This window comes from Pleurodeles waltl, chromosome 2_2 (genome assembly GCF_031143425.1).
Source record: "Pleurodeles waltl isolate 20211129_DDA chromosome 2_2, aPleWal1.hap1.20221129, whole genome shotgun sequence".
In the NCBI taxonomy this organism is placed as follows: Eukaryota; Metazoa; Chordata; class Amphibia; order Caudata; family Salamandridae; genus Pleurodeles; species Pleurodeles waltl.
In genome coordinates, this window is record NC_090439.1 from 729,578,501 (window position 1) to 729,606,423 (window position 27,923).

Below are 27,923 nucleotides of genomic sequence, written 5' to 3' on the forward strand. Positions count from 1 at the left end.
ACTCTAGGTTTTTTGTTCTTTAAGGTACTGTGATCAAGTTGTATGTAGTGATCAGTATTATTACATTGACGAAAAATGTCTTGGTCATATTTATGTTTATTGTAGATCATGATCCCACCGTCCTGGTCAGAAGGTTTTATAACAATATTATTATTCTTTAGATCAAGAATGGTCTAACATTCTTAAAAGATAATGTTGTAGGGGGACAATGGTGGTGACTGATTTTAGGCACGAAAATTCTTTAGTACAAGTTTCTCAAATGTGATGACTTCTTGAGGTAGCAAAGCATAAGCTGAATAAAATGTGGATTTTGTAAGTAAACTGGTAGTGTCATTATTGGGTTCAGAGCCATGGTCAGAAAACAAGGCCAGATTTCTGATCTTTCTGAAGATCTGTAGTAACTCAGTGTGTAAATCAAACCAATCAGGTGTGACTGATCACAAAGGAAACACCATTACTCAATAATGAGATCTCAGATGAGAGGAAGTAAAGAGTTAAGTTAAAAACAGGCATCACTGTCAAATGTTAGTGTTGGGGGCCCCATTGGTAAAACTTCATTCTCATTTGGCGTTTGCCGAACGGCAGCTGTCTTTGTAGATTGGCTTCATTTATTTTTCTCAATACCAGTGTGTTCAATTGACTTCCGTTCATGTATTTTTCTCCTCCTCTCTTAGGCTACCTTTTGGCACTATTATTATCTACTAACTGATTTGTGCTCCCTGTGTTTTTCCATTAGTTTTTACACCCTGATTCACTCCTTCAGACTGACTCACCTTACAGGTCTCATTACCCGATTCCTCCTGCCTATGTCCTGGAGACGTGGTTCCTGTAAGTCTTTTTCTTCCTCTTTTGTGAACTTAAATATCAGGACTTGATATTGGTCCCAATGAGTCATGATGAACATAAGAGTCAGGGTCTTCAGAAAGCAAATCACAACCAGTTGTTGTGTAGCCATTTTTAGTTATAGCTCCATACACTTTATTTTAGCAAACTAGGCTTGCCCTTGTGCATATTAATCTAAATATATTTTATTCAGCTTCGTTTATTATTTTAACAATAGGCGCATTTGTGGTTTTGTTTTATTTTTCTCTATCTAGCTGTCTTTGCCTAGGTCAGCATTGCATTTCTTTCACTCTGCTTTTCTCAAAGCAGCAGTAAGACAGGTTGCCAGTAAATGTGGTAACGCTTTGACTGTAGTGATCATAGAAACATACACATCCTTATGTAGGGACATTTTCTCAGAATATCAGCTGTTTTATTATAAAACATTTCTCTGTCCCATACACGTTCAAGGGAGATTACAGCCAGATGACCACGACTGCATGCTGATTGCTGAACGCTTTGCTACAGCTGCTTCTGTAGGCTACAGGCCTCTTGCTCAGGTCTGAGGGATGATGTCTTCCCAGGGGACCCTGAAGGGCAGAACTAGAGCTTAACATGCTGTGCTCTAATTTAGCCTAGGTAGGAATTAGTCTATTGACTTTAGTGACAACATGGTAGCGTTATTTTTATGCTTTACTCTCCTTGTCACAATTTTAATCTTGTCATGCTTCATCTTCCTGGTTATTGCAGTACATTTTGTATTATCTAAGATGCAATTGCTTCATTAAAATCTTATTGAAAGATATGGTGCCTCTGATTGTCCTTGTATATGTGAGACTAATGTAACTGAGAGAAACTGATGCGATCTGAGTGACCACAATTTCCCTGATGAGTCCACAGTGTCATGCGCTCGGCTGCCCAATCATTTAGCATTTCTTGCTAAATGGACCATTGAGGTCCCCCAACACCGGACAGTGCATACAAATACATTTTAGTCGGTGTTGACTCTTGCTCTAGATTTATATGGGTGTGGCCACAATGCTCGGCTGACGCTCGGACTGTTATTAAAGATTTTGCAAGTCATTATCGGCACATATGCAGTTGCGGCTTTCCACTCTAACCACTTGATTACTTGTCTCCATTTCATCCCGGGAGAAATAGTGTTGTGGAGCGATGAAACCGTGATTTAAAGCAATCCTTAACAGCCAGAGTCTTAGGTACGGGTCATAGTTGGCTTAATCACCTGTATGGAGTCCAGAGAGCACTTAATCTGCCAAGAAGGTCCCTGGGGGGTCGTACTTCATACGAGTGCCTGTTTGGAATTCAAATGTATGTTCCAGATCTTGATGGTCCTGGTGTGGAGGCAGCAGAAACACATTTTGACATAAATGAACATGTCACTGCAGGAATTACAACAGTTCCGTGACAACAACGCATCTGCCACTGCTGCCTCCACCGGAATTAAGGATGTACCAATAACTCCTACTGGCTGGATTCCAAAAGTTGGGGATCTAATACATGAAAAGGTCGCTGTGAAAAAGGAGTTCACCCCTTCTTATCGTGTACCAGTCCCAGTCCTGGGAATACACGGTACCAGAACAGTCATTGTACCGCCGTGGTGCTAAAGAAAATCGCTTTGTATCTATTGACAATGTCAAGTTACACCATGTGGCCGATCCTGCACAGCAGGCCAAGAGGAGCAGCCAGTAGTTCCTGAATCCCTCTCATAACTGGTCAAGAAGTCCCTCTACAAGTTTTGAGCAGCAACGCTGACACCTCTTCGAACTTGGGTAGGGTGGAAAATTATCTTGGCATTAGTTCCACTAACATCTGTTACAACAAACAATACAGAAATTATTGATCGATTTGACACAACTTCAACACAGACAGATGGCGTCATTTACTATGAACCACCGTGGGAGACCCCTACCAGTTCTCCTTCCACAAATACAGCCCCAGCTTTTGCACAAACTGTTTCTGGATACTTCGCCGACGTGAATGACACTTTCTCTGACTCATTTGCCTCTTCTACATCTGAACTGCCAAAAACATGCAGGCTGATAAACTGGCTTAAAACAAATTACTTTATTTTCCCATGGAACTATCTGTGGCTTTCCTTGACTATTAGCTTTCTTCCTTTGGATTGGCTTTGTCATAACATTCTTTCTATTAATACATGGTCATTTTCGTCCTGAAAGATCAACAGTTCAACTGGTGGATGAGGTCCTAAAACCTCATTTTAATTCTCAAAAGGTCCGCAGAGACTTGTTTTTCGTGAACATTTCCACTATACTAATTCCTGATGGTATTGTTTGGGATAAAGTCACATTTGATATATACGGCCCCACAGAGGTCATTCAAATGCCATATGTGTTTAAACTTTCAATGAACGATGTCATATTAATCATAGTTGTTTCTGATGACTGGGATGTGAAAACAGTTGATTCTATGATTAATAAATTGCAGTATTTCACTGTATTTGAAAGTGAAGATGTTTATAAATCTAAAGAGAATTATGGTGATCTGTTTTGCTATAATTATTATGGGCACCATTTCATTCACAGAGCACAGTACCCCAAAGACTATTTTCAATTACATACAATGGAAGCATTGTCCAACTCTACCACAAGGGAGTTCTAAAACATTCTGAAAAGTTTCTATATTTTTCTGGGAACAATGTTAAAAATGCTGAGTCAGATTATCTTAAATTGCCATCAATGGAAAATGTACATATATTATTGACAGATACGAAATTCATTCATTCGTATTCCTTTGTTTCCCGGTTGGCTATAGAAGTCTATGAATATTGGCTGAATCGACTGACTTAAAAAGTGTGTGGGGAACAAGAAATTGGCAAATAGGGGGGAAGGAAGCTTTATTTAGAGCATGTCTGATAACTGTTCATTATAGTTTTTAAATGAAACTGTACAACAAACAAGCTACTTAGGCTTAGCAAAAATTAAGGATTTGAATGTGTCCAGTATTCCTGCAAAATTTATTTCACAAATGGCAAAAGTATATAAATGTAACTGAAGATCAGCTCGATGAATGGGTCCAGAATGGCATGTTTAATGCTTCACTGGCATATCCTGTCAGGTGGTTATTGTGGCCAATAAATACCAATCGGTGTTATAAACATTTTATAAACTCCACGTTTTTTTTTTTTTTTTTTAGAACAAGTAGGCCGGACCCTTGCAATGTGTCATCCAAACATGCGGGTATTGTAACAACATACAGTGTAGGGAAACTATTTTAGCAATGGTTGAAGAGTTCCTGACTAGCTGCTGTTAGAGAACACATCAGCCTCGTGTCTAATAACACTGATCTACAGGACTTCCTGTTAGGCCCCAGAAAACAACGCAGAAAGCGCTTCTTATATGCAGTATATAAAGAAATTTGGAAGCTTTCCCAACAAGAAGCTGCTGTCCGGTTAAGGCAAATAGATCAGGAAAACTTACAGAAGGCATTAGCTGTTGTAGATAGGGGGATTAATACCTTTCCGACCGGATATACACCCTAAACAACATTGTTTCTTCTGCAATAGACATAACACAAAGTGATATGTGTTAGTTACACCATGGACAGAGTGAACTAAGGTCCATTATGCAGTTGGGTTGGACACTTCAAACATTCGTTGTGCGGCGAAAATTGAGGCACAGCCTGCCAGAAACAATGCACAGCATGCACTGCGGTGAAAAATTCACTGCATGCCGAACCGGAAAGAGACAGGCCAACTTCGCAACGAGAAGATCGACACAGCGCCAGCATAGCGACTGGAAATTCGATGCACAGCCCACTGGATCGACGCACAGCCGAGCCGGAATGATGCAGCCCGTCTTCCAGAGAGAAATCGACGCAGCGCTTGCCGCGCGGTAGAAATTTCCATGCAACGCCCACCGGAACGGCGCAGCCCCTGTGACTGCATCCTGCCAGCGCAGGAAATCCACGCATCGTCCCGGGGCATCCGAAAACTGTGCAACCTGAAGAGGATCCACGACCAAGTGCCGGAAATCGACGCACAGCCACCCTTGAGTAAAAACTAAGCGACGCATCGCCGTGTGCAGCCCGTGAAATCAACGCACACCCCCTTTATTTCCATGCATCTCCTCCTCTGCGGTTCTTTGCGGAGATTTTGCACGCAAACCAGGTACTTTGTGCTTGAAAGAGATATTTATTGCTTTTAAAAGACTTAAGAAACTTTACATCACTTTTACAGTGATATCTTAACATATACTTATTGCATTTTAATCGTTTTGACCTGCATCTTATCAGATAAATATTATATATTTTTCTCAACACTGTGTGGTGTATTTTTGTGGTGCTATACTGTGCTACTGCACAAATACTTTACACTTTGCCTTCAAAGTTAAGCCTGACTGCTCAGTGCCAAGCTACCAGAGGGTTGGCACAGGATAATTTGGTTTGTGTGTGACTTACCCTGACTAGAGTGAGGGTCCTTGCTTGGACCGGGGGTAACCTGACTGCCATCCAAAGACCCCATTTCTAACAGGCATGAAAGAGGTCTTTCTCAGCAGTAGTGAATGCAAGACTTCTGTCAGCCATTTGATGGTTTGTAAACAGCTGTCCTTGCACGGGGTGTGGAACGCTTTGGCAGAAAACTTGGCTTGTTATCTGAAGGGAGTTCCAGTCCCCTTGATTAGACCGGTGTTCCAGGTGCTCTCAAATGGCAGCTACGTTCTCCTTAATATTGAAATTTGTTGTGGGATGCGAGACGGAATAGTTTGTTGTTTCAATCTCTAAAATTGTTACATGCTGCGGGAATGTACTTTTTCCTCCCACAAGACAGAGAGTAGCTGAGATTTGGCCCCATATTGCTACTTCTAATGTGAATTTTGAAAAGTTGAGCAGACTCAAGGCTTTATTGTTCCAAAAACATGTGGCGCTTCTACATCTGCACACAAGACCTATGCGCTTCAGGTGGCAAGGTCATCAGCAGAGACACAGTCCCTTTTAAGTACCAACTTTTCGAGACACTTTAGTGAGCTCGTGGGACGGTATTTAATGCATCCAGTACTTCTGGAATCGCAAATTTCATTAAGGCAGTTGGTTCTGGTTTCGTTCACATCTTCTCCTCTATATTCGGTTTAATACATTCAGCCATCCACTCAATAGTCTCCAGTATTTTCGGGGGATTTCTAATAACTTTGGCTATAATAGGTGGCATTTTGCTATTGCTACTTTTTCTGTGCAATGGCTGTCCCGCCGCAACAAGGAGGAATGAAAGCGCTCCCACCAGTGCAGCTGTGTCGTGAACGCGCGATTCAATACTTTGGAGCATCACTCCTGGAGCAATTGGAGTGTGACTGGTCTCTGTCATTCAGACCAGTTTTGCATTGTGTGCAGCCCATGTTTCGGTGCCACTGGTGCTCGTTTGAACATGCACTGAAAATCGGTCTTTCTTCACAGCACTTGCTTTCATTAGGCGCTGATCTGTTGATGTTCTCGCTGAGGGCTCATTACCAGACATGCGCACTGAGGGTGCGTTTGCTACGGGAAGCTGCTTATGAGTTGCCCTTCGTGGATGCAGCTCTAAACTCATTATTGGGCACACCACGGAATGCCTTGGTTTTCCTTGGCGATGAATTTCCTACATTACCACCTGCCGAAGTAGAAGATTTCTGGTCTTCAATTATCCCGGATTCAACTGGCAACTTCCAAAATGACTCTGACTCTTGAAATTCGGCCTTTTTTACGCCAGTTAACATTTTTAAATTGTCCTGTTTACACATGCTCATGTGTCTCTTTAAATTTATTGACATTCTTACATATATATTTTAGGTTGAGTTTTAGTAGCTTTTATACATAATTAGGCTTTGAACCACCTCTGAACCGGCAAGGGGAGGATGTTGTGTAGCCATTTTTAGTTACAGCTCCATACACGTTATTTTAGCAAACTAGGCCTGTCGCTGTGCACTTTACCTTGGTATATTTTATACAGCTTTGTTTATTATTTTAACAATAGGCACATTTGCGGTCTTATTTTATTTTTCTCTATCTAGCTGTTCTTTGCCTAGGTCAGCACTGCGTTCTTATACAAGACATTTCTTTCACTCTGCTTTTCTCAAGGCTGCAGTTACATGGGCTGCAGGTACACGTGGTAACGCTTTGTCTCTAGTATTTGTAGAAACATACACATCCTTACAATCTGAGTGACCACGAGTTCCCTGAGGAGTCAATTGTGTCATGCGCTCAGCTGCCCCATCATCCCTGCTTTTGGGTGGAGATGAGGCACTGCTAGTTAGCCGGAGCAAAACCTGGATTAGGCCGACGGGTATCACCTGTAGTGGGTTAGACTCAGTCCCCCACACCCCATGTGATTCTGCCGCTCAAATCCAGTAGTTTCATTAGAATAATGAGAGCCTACGTGACACAGTAACTTAAAGGGATTGGGATGATCAGGGAAACAAAAAAAGGCCAAAACATCTAAAAAGTAACTCTTCACTTTGCCTATTGCAAGGCTGTTCTAAGCCAACGACTACACAATCTACCTCAGAAAGTATGGGGTTCAGAGGGTCAAGTTGATGGACCCCACACTAAGCCACATCCTTTTCCCAACAGCCAGTGTAGATGGATTTCGTGGATGGACATTGCCACTCAATCTCCAATGAAGCTGGTGTGGTTTATGGAGATCTGAACAGATAGACAGATTGGATAAAATGTCTAGATCAGCAGTTCTACATACCACGATCCCCTGGCCCACTTCAGGGCTATTAAGATGGCTTAGTGGTAGACTGTCCTGACTTTATTCATGACTCGAGGCAGGAGAGGAGCAGCGCGAATGTGTACAGAAGATCCATGTCCTATCGCCTTTTTGAGGAAACACAAGTGTGCAGAAGTTTTGACACTGCACAGTGGTGAACAGATTTAGCCAAGGAAGCAGAGAAGGAAAACCACGGCACATCCCAAACAGTTATAATGTGCCACAGTGTTCGTGTAACTATGCCAGTTTGGGCCAGATACCATTGTTTCATCTAAGGACATTACAAGGAATAAACTGGAACATTATAACTGTTTGGGATGTGCCGTGGTTTTCCTTCTCTGCTTCTTTTAACTGGAACCCTTTCGAGGTGACAGTTCACGCACTCTGTGGCTGGGTGCATTACCACTTTGAGCACTCCCTCCATCGTTCTACGTCATTATGGACTTTCTAAGAAAGCAATAGCTCATCTTTGGACAGTGCGCTCTTTCCTCTACACAGCCACAATTGCTTTGTATGTAGATTTAGCCAAGGGATGCCCCATTGACTGAAGATTTCCTGCACCGCCAGAGACAGCCCACTCATGGTCCATAAGCAGATGTTTGCTCAGTTTATCTGCTCGGGCCTTCAGGTATCCTGCTAGGTGATGGGCCACCAAACTATCTTCTGCTGGTCCAGTCACCTTCACATACGTAAGGCCCCCAGCAAAGCATCGAGGACACAGCCTTTCACCTATACTTGCTGCAGTACCACATGCAGTTATGTTGTCTGTAAGAACCTGTACCAGCATACCTTGATGCTTTTAAGGAAGGTTTTGAGTGCCAGGCGGAATGAGAAAAGCTCAATACAGTTGATGCAGAGGTGGCTCTCCACTAGAAACCAGAGACACCCAAACTCTACCTCCCACAGATGCCTCTTAGAAAGAGTCATCTCTTACAAGTTTAGAGAGGCAACCACAATACTTTGACTAGTAAACCTTTAGGTTTAATTGCAGGGCCCGCATGAGCCATCTGGTGTGTTGGATGAAATGAACTCACAAAGTCGTAAGTCCAATCCTCAGAACCATCTTCATCAAAACTCCGGAAAGAGACAAAACATTGGGCTGATACTCAATGTCCAGATGGTGGAAAGGACTTGAACCCTACCATATGCAGGATACCCTCTACGAAGGGAATCCTCTGCGTAGGGCTCACATGGGACTTCGGGTCATTGATGGAAAAACTCAAGGAGCTCAAGAACGCAGCCTTTGTCTGAAGCACTGTTAATTTTTCCTTCAGAGAGGAATTATATGACCAGATGTATAGTATAGACCTAAGGCCTGTGTTCTTCTCCGAATGTGGAAATAAAGTGACTATCGCCCCTGCCCTTCTCCGAGTCTAGTACCAAGAACTTGTTTCTTTTAAAATTAAAATAACATTCTATTCTATGACTGCATCCATGATAAAGGCATGTATTTAGAAAAGAAATTTCAAGAGATATTATGTTCAATGTCACCATTGACCAAGAGGTGATTGACTTTTTGCATCCAGATAAAGGCACGCCTCTGGTGTGGGGGTAATAAGAGGTGTGAACAAAATGAAAGGCAGGGCGTAGCACCTTTGAGGACTTCGCAAGATCCATTGGTCTGATGTGATGGGTTTCCACTTGGGGCACAAAAAGCATTTTCAGGCATGTAGAGTGCTTAGACCAAGTGAACATGAGTGTCCGTTGATTCCTCGATAAATTTTAACAGTGGCTTCGATTAATTTGGAACTGGTTGATGAATTCCAGTCAAACTGGCCATGGTTTAAAGAGTAGGTAATTGCAAGTATAACACTTCTGCTAATTTCCACACTACTACAACAAAAGAGACACTTTCTTCCATTATTGGACCAGGTGGCATGTCCCGAACTGTCTCTGGTAAAGTATCTAGCTACTGACATGCTCAAGTCTAAGTACAGGCCTTCGTCAGTCTAATGAGGGAGTAGATTGTCCATGTCCTCGTCGTCATCAGTGTCATGAGGGATATCAGCTATGCCCTGGACCACATCTAACACCAAATCAGAGATTATTTGTTTGACTGTAAAACAATGGGCTGCTCCTTGGATTCTTCACAGTACGTTTTGGGTTGAGGTCAGAGACCAGTAAAGTGATTAGCTCTGGTACTTGCAGAATCTGCATTGGCAAAGAAGGAACTGGCATGGACCCTGGGGCTGGAGAGAAGTTCGGGACCTGCCTTGGTACAGGTTGGTGAGGAGAGGGGCAGCTGTAGTCATGCCCTCTGGTGGAATTCTAATTGGGGACCTATGCCGCTATGGGGTCTTTGAAGGTGTGCCAGAGGAAGGTGGTAGGATCCTGAAAATTAGTAGCACAGTGTCCTATGAGATCAATGTTTGTTGTTGACAACAGCCTTGAAAATGTGGGGCATGCCAGGACAGACTTGGAATTCGAAGACACCAGACCCTTCGAGGGGCATCCTTGTGACATTTCACCAGACTGAGTATCAGATTCGGGCCAAGTCCTGTTCTGCTTTTCTTAAGCAGTGGGTATATTTTTGACTCCCGGAAGAATAAGAGCAGTAATGAGACTTCAAGCAGAGTCAGGCCCATGACTTGGACTCGAACCTCTGTTTCTAACAAGATTTCTTCTTAAGGTCAGTTACAAAACTTAACCTACCGCTCAGGGGAGTAGCTTGGTCAGTAATGTTAGGAGCGTTGTGAGCTTCAGATTTTCCAACAGTCACACTCGCGTATAATGTATTTTGACATTATACAACAAGCAGGGCACATCAGAGGGGCTGAAGGGGCAGTGGAAAGGGAGACAAAAGGGGATTTGTAGGGGTATTAAGTGGGAGAAAAAACAATATTCTGAAAAATAACCAACATTTTTTGAAGACTTTCAAAGCAGAGAGGAAGAGAGTGTGTGCATTTTTGGCTGTGTTTATGTGAAAATTCCTTGTGCAATCCAGTAGGCGCCTCACCAGACCAGTCTGAAAGCACCTGTACCTAACTATTTTCCAGAAAATACATTAGGGGAATGTACCACCCCCAAACAGCCCCCCCGCGAAGCTACATCCCTGCTACCGCTCCCAGCTCACTTTCGGGTGCAATTCTTGCATTAATTCAACACTTGAGCACTAGCACCATGGTCCCACACTGGGAGGCTCTGTGACAGACATCTATTCACTGAGGTTGTGCCATGGCTTGAATACTGGTATTTTCTGGGGAGACATCTTCCTTGGCACACAGTCAGTAATGAATTTTGGAGTGGTTGGTAAAACGACAAAAGGTGGGAGCAGAGCTCCAGATTAGCTTGCAATGGGACAGAAAGGAAGGAACTGATGTCAGCATGCAGGCATGGTGCATATACGCATGCCCACTCTGTCACTTCTGAGGGGGAATAAAGTTACCACTGAACTATATGAATCAACTTCCAGGCATGTGGGGAGCATTGCTGAAAAAAATCTCAACATCTAGTCTGGAGCATAGAAATATTCTAAAGGTGACAAATCAGCATTTAGAAGTAGCATTACAAATACTTCTCTGGAGTTGCGCCCTTCTTGCAGGTGAGGTTTCTGGAGAAGCATTTTAATTTGTCCCTTTTTGGAGAGTGAATGTGGTACACTGAGAGATGGATCCAAAGGGAGATCTGGGATGACAAAGGATGAAGTCGTCCTCCTAGGCTGACAGTATTCATGAGAATAGCCGGACTCTTAAGTCTTAGCTAGTTAAAAGCTTCACTATCCATGGTCTGATCAACACTGAATGTTTCACAGATGTATATTGTCTCACTGTAGAACCTGCCTTTGATGGAGGGGGTTATTTTTTACTCGAAACTGTTGGTACTCATCATCTTTGCTCTTGATAGTGAGCAACTCACTAGTATGCCTCTCCCTGACATCAAGCCTCCTGAAGCTGAAGGAAGGGAATTATGACGTTTTACATCTCAGCATCTTTCTTTTTATCTACTGCTGAGAGGGGGAGAAAAGCGGATAGTGAAAGAAGAGAGCTCTCCTGAAAACCAAGCCCAGCCACTATGCTTCTGCAGTCTCCTGGCATCTTCTAGCATCCTTTACAGACTAATTCTCTGACGTTAAGGATGGTTGATTTATTCAGGCATTTATTCAGGCACACATTAGACTTCTGTGCAGTATGAATGGCTCAGGAATAGGCAACACCAAGTGCTTAGGGGTCTTTCTTGGCTTTTTTTCTACCCAAAGAAGGGGTACTTAAGCATAGAATCCATACCTGTTGGTACACAAATGTACAAAGTAAAACAATTAAATGATTTTCAGCCAGAAAACGAGTGACAAGCACTTTTGTCTCAGAACATCGGAAGTGAACAAATAATGCTATCTGGTCGACTGTTCCTTTCAGGAAAGTGAAAAAGTACAGACCTAGTTATAGTATCTGAATCCCAATAATCAGAAAACTAGTAGTGCAGGGAATGATGAGGATTGTTTCAGGCTCCATTAAAGAGAAAGCAACAAGTTCAGCTTATAGGTGCTGTTGTATTTTCTGCTACATTTTCCTCTTTTCTTATTTCCCTTTAAAGATGTCCCAAGAAAGTGTTTTTAAAGCATTTGGTTTTACACCAATGACATTAAAGTTAGTAACTTGTTTCTTTTTAAATCAAAACACATTTTTATTCTAGGACTGCAGCAACAATATAGATGTATATTTATAAAAAGGCATTAAGAGATATGTCCTGCAAAGGTGCTCCTGGATCTTCTTAAGGGAGGGGACATTTAAGTGTTGAGGATTATGAATTACAATTTCATGACGGATGATCCAGGTTGGGGGAAATGGGAATTATGACCTTGACCACATCTCGAACAACCCCCACTATCACGTTTTCTTGAAAAGTTTGAGTTTTCCACAGTGTGGATTCTTTTTATACTGGTCCTGTTGGTCAACAAGCAAACAATTCTAAAATTCTTGCTGAAGTTTTCACATCAGATTACCATTTACAAAGGTACTCAACAGAACGCCAAATTACTACTGTGCATAACTCCCTGCGCACAAAACAAGTGTGTTCTGGGGTTATTGCTGGGATACAGTGCTTCGAACTATACTATACAAATGTTTTTCATAACAAGAAAATTGATATTTCTTGGAAGAGAAACGTGGGAAAAGAGCATGAGAGAGTTTGCTCAAATCACATATCCAACAGTATCAGCTCTAATTCTCACCTGAAAATTAAAAGTAAACAGAAGTTTAGAAAAGTAAGCTATGCACAAATATGAGAACCAATACAGAAACAACACGTTCAAGTTAAAGCTAGTGTCAATTCATAAAGGTTTGTGAAACACGTGAATTAGCTTTGATTAACCAGAAGAAAGGTCATTTTTCTGATGCTATATGCTAATACTGATGCTCACCACTGCACAGCATTACGGAGGTGTAGAATTTGAGGCAAGATCTGATATCACAGGTAACCTGTTAAGTTCATATTTGAGGTCGAGTGAAAATTGCCAGTTCATTTATCAGATTTAGTCAGTGATTGCAATAACCAACTTGTTAACTGCAAATCCTGTACGTTATAATTTTAGTTAAGGGTTGGACATTTTAAATAAATTTTCCGATTTACGGAAACTTTCTTACCATGCACTTTTAGTCATGCAAATTTCATTAATACATATCTTTTCTAGCACACAGATGTAATATGTTTTAATGTAAATCTCTAAATTCTCATTTGTTTGAAAGATTGAACTTAAAATGCCTTTAAAAAAATCAGTATTCACATACACTGCACATTAAGTCAGTAGGTAAATATACCAGAATATGGGACACTGATCTATCAGTTAAGTGTTCTTCAGTTTAAGTGACAAGACTTTGCTAATCTCTTGAGCACTAAGGTCACTCTTTAAATCGGTTTAGCTTTCTATGTGTGTTCACACGATTCTATTACTCCATCCGAAAACATATAGGTGTGCAGTACCAGCAATCTATTACAAAAAATATTCCTGCTACACTGCATCACCAAACACTGTAAACTGCAACTAAAACAAATTGTTCCACTGTTGGGATAAAAACAAAGCTAGCATGCTAAAGCTATATTTTAAATGAGAAACGCAAAGACAGACAGACGGCATGACTGCTGCACAACACTGCATCACATACTTTTTGGCTACATACAGTAAGAGGTTAGTGCCTGGAAAAGAATTTCACTCCAGGAAGCGGGGAGAGAGAAATCAGGGGTGGTAGAAAAATATTAGATCCAACGACCAGACGATAAGCACCACCAAGCACCCAGAGAACCGAACATAAAAAACACTACAAACAAGCAACCAACGATGGCTAACAAGTGACCGCACCCAAAGCAAAGCAGACAACGGCTTATTTAAATACATGGACAGAATGACACTGCCTATTATAGATGTATAGGCTTGACAAATTCTGTGATGTGGGATTAGGAAAGGACAGTATTTCTGTGGGACGAAATTAATACACTTAATTGTCTCGTTCTTTTACAGATGAACCACTTAAATGCGGTTACAACATGCACAAAGCTCACACTTCCCATGCTATGAAGTATTTAGAAACTGACGTTCGAAAATATATGTAAATATATAAATATTCATACATATATCTGCATAAAAATAAACATGCGTGGGGAGGCAGTGCCAGAGTGAGCATTGTTTGCACCTATCCGTACTTACAAATACTGCTGGATACAAATAGGCAGGTAAGAGAAATGTCTTTGGTACGCAGATCCTGGCAAGCCTATATATAACTATAGACATCTGTCATTCATAAAGTAATACCTGCACTCAGAGAAAAGGTGGTACCTGAGCTGGGAAACTGGAAGACATTGTGCTGCATTTGGGGACTCGTGACAGGCCCAAACTGTCCTCCCATGTTTCCCATCATCCCCTGGTTAGCCAGATTAATCTGGGAGCCATGCAATGAGCTGTGAGAAAGGAGATGTGACCCCGGACTGGGGGACACCGGGGAGAAAGGACTGGTGAAAGGTGGCGGAGATGTAATTCCAGTACCGTAGTTTGGTGGAAACGGAAACTGCTGTGCATTTGCCTGTGGGATCCGTGGATTGCTTATTGTTGCTGGAATACCACCAGAGGCTACAATGCTGGGCGTCATGTTCAGGCCCTGCCCTCGCATTAGCATAGTCCTCTGTTGCACTTGTTGTTGCTGCTGCTGTTGCTGCTGCTGCTGCTGCTGCTGCTGCTGTTGCAACTGCCTTTGTCTCAGGTGGTGGCTCAGTATCTCCCTCTGCCTCTGAGCCAACATCTGTGCATTGATAGGACCCTGCGAAATGTTCAAAACAATTAATGTACATTAGGTTTGTTGTCTGAAAACAATATTGCAGTTTTACGCATTTAGAACATTTTTCCAGCCACACAGCAGACTCGAACAATTCACTAAACTAATTGAGCACCTTCCTTCTTGTCTACTTCACACTAGCATCAATGTGGGCTCCTTACACCAATGAGAGAACTCGACAATAGTCTGCTCTTACAACCAGTCAAAGCCAATAACCGCACATGAACCATCCCTTACGGTTGCATAGCATCTGACCTGTTAAAGGTCTGCTTGATCTTCAAAACAACTCAATATGATGCCCAAGTCAATATTTACAACACCTCAAAATAGCCCAGGCCAGTATAGGCACATTCAACCAGACCTGATTTTCCAACTTACAGCTATCTAGGGTGCTCTTTACTACAGTAGCCAAATTGGCTATAGGAGTCACATAGCATGGGGTCAGTGGAACACTTTGATGGCTACAAGAAACAGCATTAATTATCTGCGCAGACCACAGGATCTATTTTCGTGGAAGAAACTTTCCCCACAATTTTTGGGCTAAGAATAAATTATCTGGTAAAACTGTAAACATTCCACTTTAATGTCGACAACTGGTGACAAAAGACCCAACCATAAACTTTGAGAAGGTGTCTACAAAGTGTAATTCACAGTACCTGCTCCCTCACCTGTGTCGGTACTCCTGGCCGAAGTGAAAGATTCATGTTTGATACATTGTTTATTGGATTTATTTGTGGTTGACGGTTCTAAAGAAAGGAAAAAATAATATAAGCTAATTTCGAAATTAATGCTGTTTGTTGCCGAGTACCTGGTGACTATCAATGTTTTTGTTTATATTTAGCACTTTAATAAGGTTTTCACAATCTCTGAAGAACAGCACATTTCAGCAGTTCATACATAAAATGCACATTTTTTCCCACCCGGATTTGCTCCCCAGGACGAGGTGTGTTAGCCTGGAACCACATTTCCTTTAGTAATGATGAAAGCATTGGTAAATGGTCGTAACGGTATATTTGATAATGTACAGATCATAACTTGAGCCAAGTGGAAAATACAAGTATTAGTGAAGATAGCTCGGAAAATAAAAACAAAATGTTAACCTGTAAGCATCTGTCGTAGAGCTTAGTGTTGTACATGCACATGCTCTGCATACTCCTGCCATCTAGTATTGGACTGGAGACGTCTTTCGAGTCACAAGATAGACTGTAACTCCTCCCACGGCCCACAATGCGCATTTGCACAGACTTCATGTTAGATTGTTTTTCGCAGAGCGGGTTACAATGCACGTAGAGTGAGTCTGCCGTAGTGCATCATGGCTACTGTGCAGTGTAAACTGAGTTCATAAAAAATAATTGCAGTTATCTTTTTTTATTTATCACCAGCTTTCGGGTAGGAGGGTGGGTAGATGTATATCTAGAGCAATACATGTTACGCAGAGATGTTTAAAAGTAAGTTGCATTTTCCATTTGCAGCAAGTTTTGCATTAGATATGATTGCTAAGCACAGGCTATGAAGCAGTGCCATTCCTAAGTAGGACTATCGAGCAAATAATGAAAATATTTGGAACAAAGTCCTTAAAACTATATGGCCAACCATAGTAGTGCCTGGAAAGTGTGTGAGGTTGACAAGATGGCTGCTTTGCAGATGTCAGCTAGTAAAATGTTCCCTAAGAAAGCCACAGATGCACCTTTCTTCTGGGCCGAATGTGCCCTGGGGCATACAAGTAAGACTTTAAGCTTTGTTATAGTAGTTTGAATGCACTTGGATTTGTATACCGACTATCCATCTTTCTATACCTGCTTTAGAGATGGAATGGTGTTGTAAAGTTTTGCAAAGGCTACAAAGAGCAGTCTCTCGTCTAGGTGTCTGAGCTGGCCTTGGCTCTACCCAAGGTGTTCTGGCCTCAGCATCAACTTCTAAAGGGGGCTGACGGACATTTCCAGGAGCATAGAGTATTAGAAGTAGCTGTATCAAGTGGACCACCAGGATGAGTGTCACAGGCACTTCTTTATTTGCCTGGCCTTAGAGAGGGGTTTGGCTCTAGGTTTGTGGGGGTAGGTCATCATCGCAGATGCATTATAGTAAGTGGACGAGGCGGGCGTCCCACGCTGGGGAGATGGCGAGTCTGCCGATATGTAAGGCCTCTTCAAAATGCAGGGACTTCCCCTCTGCCTTCCACCAGCTTCGCACTGTGTTGTCTCAGGTCTCCAACTTGGGAGGCTGGGGTGATCGCCAGTGCAAGGAGATAGAGCGCTTAGGCAAAAGTAGCACCAGGCTTGCGAAGCATGCCCGGACTGCAACTCGCTTCTCATGTTTCAATATACCGAGGGCATAAGCTTCCCAGGTGATTATGTCCGGGAGCTCCATCACTAGGCAGAGCATTTCATGAATAGCCTGCCAGTAATCAGAGAGGTAGGGATAAGACCATAGCATGTGCTAGAGGTCAGCAGAGAACTCTAGATATCGGACACCTGGGGCGGACTATGGGGAAAAAGCGGTTACGCTGGTGTGGCATGAGGAAGGCAAGGTGAAGCATAGTGTATTAAATACTCTTAAATCAGGTATTGCATGAGACCTTGTGAGGGAATTCGAGAGCTCTTTTCCACTCAGTATCGTGCAGTGATTGCCCAAAGTTCACATCCAACTTGTTCCTGAGGGTTGTGAGTGAGGCCCCCGAGGCGCTACTTCATGGCCCTGTAGTGCCTTGTTATGAGGTGGTAGCCTGCTTCCATGGCTAGTAGGGAGTGGATAACTGCATGAGTAGGAGGATCAGTGACTGTGATGGACCACTGGGTGTGGAGTGAGTAACGCAGCTGATAGAACCATAGGTATTGACCCCTCGGAGGGTGAAGTCGCTAATTAGTTGGTCAATGGTTGGAGTTGGCTATCTCAAAGCAGATCATCAACAGTGCAAATGAAGCAGTTGTGCCAGGGTGTGAGATCTATGGATGGGCATGGATAGGTGTATGAGAGAGGCCCTGCAGGGTTAACGCGGGTGCATAAGGGGTTATGTGCAGTGTTAGAGTGAGTGTCGTCAGAATGCATTTATGTGCAATTGTCATTAGAAGTGGACTCTGGGTACGCACAAGGGGTCCAGCCACGACCCCATCTCTGCCAGGTTGCAGTGTGCTAGCCAGTGGGAGACCTATTGGATTTGTGCAGCTAAGAAATCGGTCTTGACTGACGGTTCTCAGAGGCCACCCCACTCCTGGGGTAGTTGTAATTTCTGTACTGCTATGTTGTGGCACTTATTACCCCAGATGAGCTCTCTGAAGTCCTGGAAGAAGCTTTGGAGAGGGATAATGAAGTAGAGAAGGAGTGGGAGTATGATCATCTTCAAGACTGCTATCTTGCTTGTCACGGCCAATGGAAATGTTTTCCAGGAGTGAATCTGGGACTTGAGCACTGTAAAGGCTCCTCTGAGGTTGCCTTTGAAGAGGTCTATGGGAGAATGATAGGGCTACACCCTTAGGTATCGTACAGTGTCACCTTTCCATTCCAGCGGCCATCAACCCATTTGGACCCTAATAGGGGGTAAGGATCGCTGCAGTGGGAACACACTGGCTATTGCCCATGGTGACGTAGACTGGGGAGAGGTCCATGCAGATTTCCCAGATTTAGAGTAGTAAATCGTCCACATAGAGGGAAGACAACGTGGGTTGTGTTTTCCCAATGGTATTCCCCAAGTTTCCCCCTCCGTTTGGAGCCTGGTAGGAAGTGCCTCCATTGCAAGAGCAAATAGTAGGAGTGAGATGATGCAGCCCAGTCTGGTGCCTCTCCCCACAGGGAACGCTGGAGATACCAGACAACCCAGCTAGCCCCTAGACCTGGGGGCAGTATATACTAGCTTTGTATTTGTGTACAGACGCTTGCCAACACCTAATTTGGAGAGCACCTGGGAAAAGGTAGTCCCATTCCAGGGTATCAAAGGCTTTTTCCAGATCCAGAATGAGGCAAGCAGCATAGGGGAAGCAGAGTGGGGATTTGTCCATTAGGTGGAAGAGATGGCAAATCTTGTGGGATATCCTCCGCCCAGGAACAAAGCCATTTTGATCTGGGTGGACTAGGTTTGGTAAAATCTGGGCTTTTTGTTCGGACAGTATTTTCCCCAGGATTATACAGTCTATGCCTAATATAACGTTAGTGGGGTAGGACTCTCCAGGGGGGCTATGTAGTGCAAGGCCACAACTATCTCTTCTTTCATCATTTTTTCAGACCCCTGAATATTTCTGGCATGCACTGTCCGCACGTGGCCACCTTGATGGCACCCCACTCAACTGCAAGTAATGTGTTTGGCGTGCAAGGCCTGGAGGAAGGATTCTCCACTCCTTGGATAGTCACCAATTGGGTACCAGGGGGCGCAAGGTGTTCCATGATAGCTCGACTATGAACGCATCATGATCTGAGATCATACAACTCAGTCTGATCGTCACACGGCAACCAGGAGAGTGACTGATACTAAGATTCAAATGAGGCGTACATACAGACCGTGCACTGCTAAGTAGATGAAATAGACTCTTTTGCAGGGGGGGGGGGGGAAATTTGTTTAAGTTGTGCTACCCGAGAACGTGGGGATGCAACAGAGAGGAGAATCCAGGTAGATGTCTAATAAGCAGTTGTAATCTCCTGCCAGGATCCTTGGGGTTCCCCTTTTGTGTGCATAGGTTTGCGATAGTGTGGTCCAGAAGGCCTCATGCTCGGTGTTGGGAACCTGGATAATGCCCAAAAGGAGTATGGAGCTGCCAAGGCGGCCCTCCACTACAGAGAAATGGCTCTCTTTGTCTACTAGTCTGTTTGTGGGTTGAAAGGGGTTCTAGTCTGGCCAGGTGACCAGCCTGAGCAGCATCAATGTGTGCGGTCACCAGTCTGTTCAGAGATGATAGCGGCCAGGGCCAATGTCTGGGGAATATCACAGTGAAGGGGAGAGTAGGGAAGAAGGAGGGAAAAAACAGCGGATGATTGAATTTGGTGGGTGTGGGGGGGGGAGTACACTGGGAGGAGCAGAAGGTATCATGGCTGGTTTAGATTATGGTGACTGAAGTTTGTGGCATGACCAGCAGCAGAGATTGGGAGTCAAAGCAAAGAGGGGTTGGGGGGGAGGGGCATCCGCTGCAGATGATTCATCATTGGTGGAGAAGATATGGGGACTCTGATCATCTGGGGAGCAAGCATGATCTCTCAGCAATGCCACATTCTGTATTACGTGTCTCCAATAAGCTGTTCCAGGGGTGGTGGACTTGTGGGTTTGGGAGGAGGGGCGGTAACCTTCCTCTTGCAGCGTCTTCTCACTCCCCGTGTTCTGGTAGGTGCCCTTTGTGAATTTGTCAAGGTTGTGCCGGTGTGATGCTGGTTCAGCCAGTCCCAAAACATCTGTGGGATGAGCGAAAAATAGAGACTTGTCCTCCAAGACCACCCTGAAGCAAGCAGGCATGGTTAATACTGGATGTCCAGTTCACAAAGCTTTTTTTTTGTGCTCAAGGAGGAGGGGCTCTATCGCTGTACTGTGGGGGGTATAGTCCGGGAACAGCATTATAGTTTGACTGTTCATGCTGAGGGGGCAAGCTGTGCATGCTGCTCACAAGATCCTGTCTTGGTCCTGGTAATGGAATAGTTTAGCCAGCATGGGGTGAGGAGGTGCCCATGGGTCTGTCAGCTGTGTTGGGACCCTGTGTGCACTTTCCGGTGAGATAAACGGGGTGAAGTTGAAAGTGGGAACGAAGGAGCAGAACCAGTTGTCCACATCTGCCACTGGGTTTCAGCCCTCCAGGCTCTCTGGCACGCCCACTAACCGGATGTTGCTTCTTCAAGTCCAACCCTCGGCATCCTCCCCTCATTCCTCTAGGGTTTTTACTGGAGCCTGAAGGTTCAACAGCATTCTCTGGGCTTTTGCTGCCTGGGGATGTAGCGTCGCCATCTCCTTTTTACCTCTTGACACCTGATCTGACAGTCTGGACGATCGTCTCAGAGTTCAGTCATCAGGGTGCCCACCCTCAACTTCATTAATAGATAGGTGGGAGCAATCTACAGCAGCGAGGATTTTTTCAAGTTTATCATCAGGGAGCTGCGTGCTGTCCCGTGAGTTGTATGGAAGTTTTTTTTGTCCTATGCCACTGTCTGTTGGGTGGCGATCTGGTGGTGGGTACGACAGCAGAGGTGGGTTTCCCCAGCAAGTCCCCACCTGGTCCACAATGTTAAGGACACCGTAGAGCCTTGGGGGGGTAGGGGGTTTGAGGCCCTGTCTGGTCCAGATGGAATATGTTTTGATAGGCACTTGATGCGTTTAGTAGCCGGTTCTCACTATCGGTGAGTAGGGAGCCAGTGGTGTCCTGCAGGTGATTCAAGAATTGAGTAGCTAGGGCTTTGGTTGGGAAGTTCCCAGAGAGCCAACAGGGGGTGGTGGGGTGTGCTGGTGTGTTAAGACCCCTAGGGGAGACTGGCGGTCGCAGGGGATATGCAGCAGTCTTAGAAGTTCGTGTTGGAGCAGGGCTGACCGGTGGGGAAAGGTCTCTGGTAACATCCTATTCCATTAAGTTTCCCACTCCTCTCCTTTTGTTCAGGGGGTTACTGGAGTCAGGTAGGAGGCCAGTGAGGGGAATTTCCTCAACTCAGTGGAGTTTTAAGTCGGGCCTGCGTGGGCAACTTAGGGTGGTTGCTTACTGGCACTGGCTGTCACTGCCCGCAGCCACTGGGGCGAAAGGAACTCCACGCTGAGCCAACTTGCCATGTTCTGGCTACTGGCATTTAGGCGAATGTCCCCCAAAAGGCAAGCAGACCTTGTTTCTGGCTAACAGCCGTTTCCGAGCACTTCCAGGCCTCGCAGACTCTTTCCAGCACACTGCGGGGTGTTTGTATACCACGGTGTGCGTAAGATGTGTATATCTGGCACCCGGTCTTCAATGAGCTGGACAGTTAGCTTGAATGAGGCCAGGTGTGGAGCCAGTCTGGAATGCTACCTGCAGGAGTGCAAGGTTTGACAACTGCACTGGCTGCAGGCTCCAGCAGCACTCTTAGGGGATTTAAAGCAGTTGCCTTGGGAGGTTAGGAGGTCTGGCATTCCCACTTCTGTGGGTTGTGGGTCAATGGCAGGTCCTGGTGTGCAGGGGGTACTAAAGTAGGGCTCCCAGTCCCCTCTGGGCCACTTCACTTGTCATGGTTGTAGTGTGATATCAGACTGGAGTGTGTCAGCTAGGGGCGCATGGGCTGGATACTGATCCGTTGATTTCGGTGGGGGGAGTGAGGCTGTTGCCGCTAGGGCTGAGATGTCCCCTTTTGGCTTATGCAGCGCACAGGGGTGTTTCTTGGGGGCTGCGTGGATTGGCGGCGAGGTCGTCCATGCTGCAGCCACTGACCTCAGAACACAAGCAGGCACCAATGCCTCTCCCCGACTAGAAGTTCCACCCAAGACAGCCCACAATCCCCCGCAGCCTGCGTTGGTGTTCCGGTCTACCTCTGTGTGACTGGGTACTGGGTGTCAGCTGATGGTCAGCCCTGGGGGATATTAGCTCAGGATCGGGGTGGATGGGGGAGCATATTCTAGAGATGAGCGACTGCCAAGTTCGCCAGGCAGGCCACACTCCACGCATGACATATAGTTACAGGTGATTAATGTGGCAATCCCAGTGTTGAGGGGCCCACACTCCCTGCAGCCTGTGAGGGGAAGCGTCAATAGTAAAGGTCACCTGCTTAAGTGGATCTGAGAAAGGTCTGCCCTGCAACAAGTTGTTGTTCCACCAATACAGAGAGCGGTGAGCGCTGGCCTTCACCAAAACTAGATCTTTCCAAAGACCTGCTATCACGGTCTCTCAAGGCATTCTTGAGGGACCACGGGTAAAGTGTGGCATGTGGTAGAATGTAAATGAATTAGGCCATCATCTCTAGAAGCTGCATCACAATTGGAGTGTGCACGGGCGACTAGGCTGAAAGAGCAGTAGCTGCAGGAATACCACTGCTTTCTGGTGGTGGGAGTAAGCTTTCCCTGTAACTACAGTCAAGAATTATCCCAGGAAGTGTTGTATCTGATGGGACTTGGTAACATTTATTGTGAATCCCAAACTGTGAAGCAGGGAAATCGCTGCTTGAGTATGTGCTAAGCATTACTTTCTTCTGCCACTCTTGATCAGCTTAATCATTGAAGAGGGAAAAGGTGAGAGTGCCCCAAGTCACCGATGGGTTGCCACCACTGTTAGGCATCTTGGGAACACCCTGGAGCTGTGGTGGTCCCCGAAAGGAAGGGCACCATCAATTGGTAGTGTTGTCCTGTCACCAAAAACCACAACAGGTACTGGTAATGGGCAGAATGGATAGGAATGGAGAAGTAGGCGTTCTTGAGGTCGAGTGCAGTTCTATAATAATTTTTTCAGAGCAGCAGATTGCTCCCCTTTGAACAGGGTGATGCTGCTAGACTTTAGATTTGAGCCCAGAGATGCGAGGACATGATTGTCTTCTGAGGAGGATTGTCTTCTGAGGAGGATGCAAGCATTAATGTCCCTGAAGACTGTCAATGAATTGTCAAGTGTGTAACAAATCTTTGTGTTTGAGTTGGTTCTGCCTACAGAGATTTTCTCCTCTCCACTCTTTCTGTACTCTTCTGGAGGGTGTTTGGCTAGTTCCTGCCTATCCTCCCACTGAACATGTTGCACCTAGAGAGATGTTTAACAGAATTGGCTATGCACTAGCCACAACCGCTACTCTTTTGTCAGCAACATCAAGTCCTTTGCTCTCCTCTTCAGGCAGATGGACACTGCCTGTGGTTTGAGCGGACACTCTCTTCTGAGCGGTGTGAACCACAGAGGAATCTGGCAAGACCTGACCCATGATGTAGATGGGGGTCCCTGATTATGAGACTGCACTTTTATTCTATCTCAGGTGTCACTACCCTAGTCTTTACTAGCTCCTTAAAATGATCTGGGAAAGATTTAACCATGTCTTTAAGCATAGGTAGGAATTAGACGGTGAGTTCAGACTTGAGAAGTCTCCACTAGGAAGATCTCTTCTTGAAGAGCATGCAACTCTTGAACAGGGCTTCCTCTTGAACAACGTGCATGCTGACTTTGTGGTGACTGGCAGCCCTCTGGATAACCTCTTGGTAGGCTGTGGTGTCATCCAGAGGGGATGCTCTAACCCAATAGTGGATCAAATCAGGATCTCCAGAAGGCATTATAGTCTTCCGAGGGGCGTCAAATAGCCTGTGTCTAAGAGCTGGTCCTATGGATGAAATGAGTCCTATGAACTGCCAGAGTCAGAAGAGGTATGTGGAACCCCCAAATGCTTAAGAATCCACCAAGGTTCGATGACCTTCAGCAGACACCTTGTTGACTTCAAAGTCTTCTCTTGGTGCCAACAGGAGCCTGAAGGTGATGAAGGCCCTGGAGGCTGCTTGTTCTTTTGTTAATGCTCAGGGCTCCATGATTCTGCAGAAGCGGTGCTCTACCCCAGCGAAGAACCCCTTATCCAACCTTAGTTTGAACACATGGCTCTCAGTGACTGGTGTGGTATTTACAATTCCACACATGTTCTTGGTTTGAGGGCCGGTGGATGTTGGCATCTGTTTTATTTCTTGTCCTTGTACTCAGTCTCTCAATGATACAGTCCCTGGCTACAGCACTGACTAGGCTGCCAGGATTACAAATGGAACTGGGTCATCGTCTCCTTTCCTGATGAAGGGATTCACCTCCCCAAAAATATCTATAGTCCAGAGGATGTTTGTTGGTTCATTTTGTGGTCTGACCAGTGCCTGCCTATGACTTGCACTAAGATCTTCTTGGTGAGGAAGGCGAGCCAGGACTTGTCGATGTAGTCGGCATAGTCGGAGAGAGAGAGAGAGAGAGAGAGAGAGAGAGAGAGAGAGAGAGAGAGAGAGAGAGAGAGAGAGAGAGATTAAAGGCATTGGGGTGGTCCGACCAGACACACCTGGAGATGCACTAGTGGCAATGTTGGAAGGGTTTCCAATTCTATTACAACCTTCTGGTCTGCATTCTCTGATGCAGATGGCTGAGGAAGGCCTTACGGTGTCTGAAGAGTGCAGGGAGGCCCCCAGTATCTCGTTGGCATTGAAAAGTAGTTGACGGTCCATTGAAGGTGTTCAGTGAAATAGAGCATGGATGCTTCCTTTGAATTGCCTGTATCAAATCTGAACCACATGGGACCAAAAAAGGTTTGAAGAACAAAACTGACTGAGTCTTCTCTGTATACTTTCACAACGGCAGGCAGAAAAAACACGATACAATGAGTCGATGCCCATAGGCACTGTGGACAAGAGAGCAGTCAGTGCTTCTCATTGCTCGAAAGCTTTCTTTGAAGAATAATAACTTGCAAAGGTCAGCACCCAACACTAGATGACATTAGCATGCAGAGCATGTGCATCCATGGCCACATATGTTCTGAATATAACCTTTCTTTGAAAAATAGTAGCAATGGCAGACTTAATTTACCCCAATCACATATCTATCTCCATTTGAAGATTCCAAGTACAAGAAACATTCAAACTCAAAGCCAATGAATACTAAACCTGGTAATGCTTTCCAGGGAGAATTACGTTTAACAAGGATAGTACTGGAGTTCACAGGATGAATCCACACAAGATAATCATTCCTAAGGCCTACAAAGGCAAACTGCTGTACTAAACTGATGAGAACATTGATGGGGCTTTTGACTCCTTCTGCTTAACTTAAGAATTACCACCTTTCTAGTGTACTTCACTGTGTATGAAGAAGGTGATATAATTCAAGGGTCTCCTCTTGTTGATTGTGGGTCTTTTAAACTATCAACCAATCATCAATACTCATGTACTATTAAAAAAGAGAGACTTCCAAGTCCTATTACATTCCGGTCCCCTTCCAGCCAATCAAACAAGTTATTTACTTTTTGTAACAGCTTATCTGGGAGAGACATATTATAGATGCAGATACTTTACTGACCCACCCATTCTCCCCGCTCTGCGAATTGATTTCTAGGGACAGGGACTACAACTTATTTTTCTTCGAAGAATCTTTTCATGTCACAGGATCAAGTGGTGACTCCTCTCAGTACTAGTGGGCATTGTGTGAAAAGAGAAAGAGATTAAAATGTCCATTCAATGTAATTACATTCGTACAATATTTACATGTAATATTAATTGCAATGGCTGCAGGCATCTGGGAAGGAGGGAGGGTGCACGTAAATCTACAGCACTACATGCCACAGACAGATGTCTACTGGAAAGTAACATTTTCTGTTCAATGGAACGTGTAGCTTTAAATACACATGCTTTGCACAGACTGCAAAGCAGTCCCTCCACAAAGCAGTGGCTAGCATGCAGGAGTTGCAATTGTGTGAACAGTGTTTTAAGTATGGCTTGGCTAACATGAGCTTCCTGGTGTGTGACTAAGTCTATGCAATAGTGCTCGGTAAAGGTATGTGGTGTAGACTATGTAGCTGCTTTACAAATATCTGCTATAGGTATGTTTTCTATGAATGCCATTAAAGCATCCTTCTTTCTAGTGGAGTGGGTTCTAGGGTTGACAGGTAACTGGTGTTTTGCTTTGGCATAGCGAGTTTTAATGCATTTAACTATCCAACTAGCTATACCTGTTTTTGATATAGGGTTTCCTTTGTAGGGTATTGAAAAAAAACACAAAGTGTTTGTTTTCCTGAACTGTTTGGTTCTATCTATGTAATACAAGAGGGCTCTTAACATTAAGGGTGTGTAGAGCCCTTTTCGCCACAGAATCTGGTTGGGGAAAGAAAACTGGTAGTTCAATTGTTTAGTTAATGTGCGATTGCGAAACAACCTTTGGGAGAAATTAAGGGTTAGTTCTGAGAACAACTTTATCTCTGTGAATCTGGAAGAATGGCTCTTCCAATGTTAAAAGCCTGGAGTTCACTGACACACCTAAGGAAGTGATGGCCACCAGAAAAGCTACTTTCCATGATAGGAATTGTAAGGGACATGCATGTAATGGCTAAAAAGGGGGACTCATGAGCCTTGTGAGAACAATGTTAAGGTTCCTGGAGGGTGCCGGAGGGACCCTTGGTTTAATGACTAAATCCTTTCATAATTGCTTTTATGACTGGAATGCTAAATAAACAAATATATTGTCTATTTTGAACATATACAGCTGTAGCTACTAAATGAAGTCTAATGGATGTGTATGCTAAATTAGCTTTTTGTAAATGCAGTAGGTAACAGATAATTTCTTGAACCGCTGGCTTGAGAGGATCAATGTTTTTAATTTAGCAAAATAAGACAAAGCGTTTCCACTTTGGGCTCAGAGTGGTACAAAATAGGTTGTGCCACTCCAAACCCAAATCTAGGTGGTAAGCTTATGCACAGCATGAGGATCTACAGCTACACATGCCATTGAATATATTGTTATAGACAATTTGTGTGTGTCTTGTGTGTCTCCTGAATGTTTATTTTCTTTTTTTGCTTTAAAAGTTAGGGGGCTTTATTAAAGGGAAAAATTATTTTGAAGTGAGGAGTTTCTGGATTGGAACATTGTGAGGGATTTTAAATGTGTGCTTTGTTGTATCTTTGATATATTTATATTACAGAGATATTTATGGATCCCCTGTTCACCACTGGCCATTGAGAGTGAGAGGATGGCATAACAGGATTGCATGATTATGGTGGTTGTACTGATGTGAAATTAGTGGTACATGTGAGGTGTACAGCCAAGGGGAATTGTGGTGTATTTTACAAAACAGATCATCCATAAGAGGCATAAAGGACACACATAAGATCTTGACTGCCAAAGTCAATGTCGCCAAAAGTTTTAAATAATGTTGCCAGTCTTCGTATGCCTCAGTACTAAACGATTTAGTTAAGCCAAAATATTTTTTTCCCAAAATTAAATTCTTAAAGTGGAAGAAAGAAGACAAGCACATCATTGAATCTGAAATTTCTAAACAGAAATGTGCATCTCAAACAACTCAAAGGGGGTAAATCCAGATCAGATGAGTTAGCAAACTCATAAGAAAATTAATATTTTCTAGCAGCATGCCTTATGCAAATATAGAATATCAATAAATATTAAGGAGAGATCTAAGCTTGGGGAAACAGTCCTTCTCAACCCTAGACCAGGCAAATACTTTCGAGTGTGTAACAGTTAAGATCCAAAAATGGGGGAGCAGCCTACAAGGAA

The 27,923-nt window shown here is 44.1% G+C and overlaps 1 protein-coding gene across 14 annotated transcripts in view; it reads right to left on the reverse strand.

Moving 5' to 3' along the window:
- NCOA2 (nuclear receptor coactivator 2) overlaps nucleotides 1–27,923 on the reverse strand; it is a 1,057,595-nt gene that overhangs the window by 152,929 nt on the left and 876,743 nt on the right. For 8 of the 14 annotated variants that reach the window (XM_069220308.1, XM_069220312.1, XM_069220309.1 and 5 more), the window contains 2 exons: nucleotides 15,459–15,548; nucleotides 14,310–14,787 (listed from right to left, as the gene is read on the reverse strand). In XM_069220308.1, coding sequence (XP_069076409.1) covers nucleotides 14,310–14,787; nucleotides 15,459–15,548 — 568 coding nt within the window. The remainder of the gene's footprint in view (nucleotides 1–14,309; nucleotides 14,788–15,458; nucleotides 15,549–27,923) is intronic. The other 6 variants (XM_069220319.1, XM_069220321.1, XM_069220320.1 and 3 more) reach the window with 3 other exon arrangements.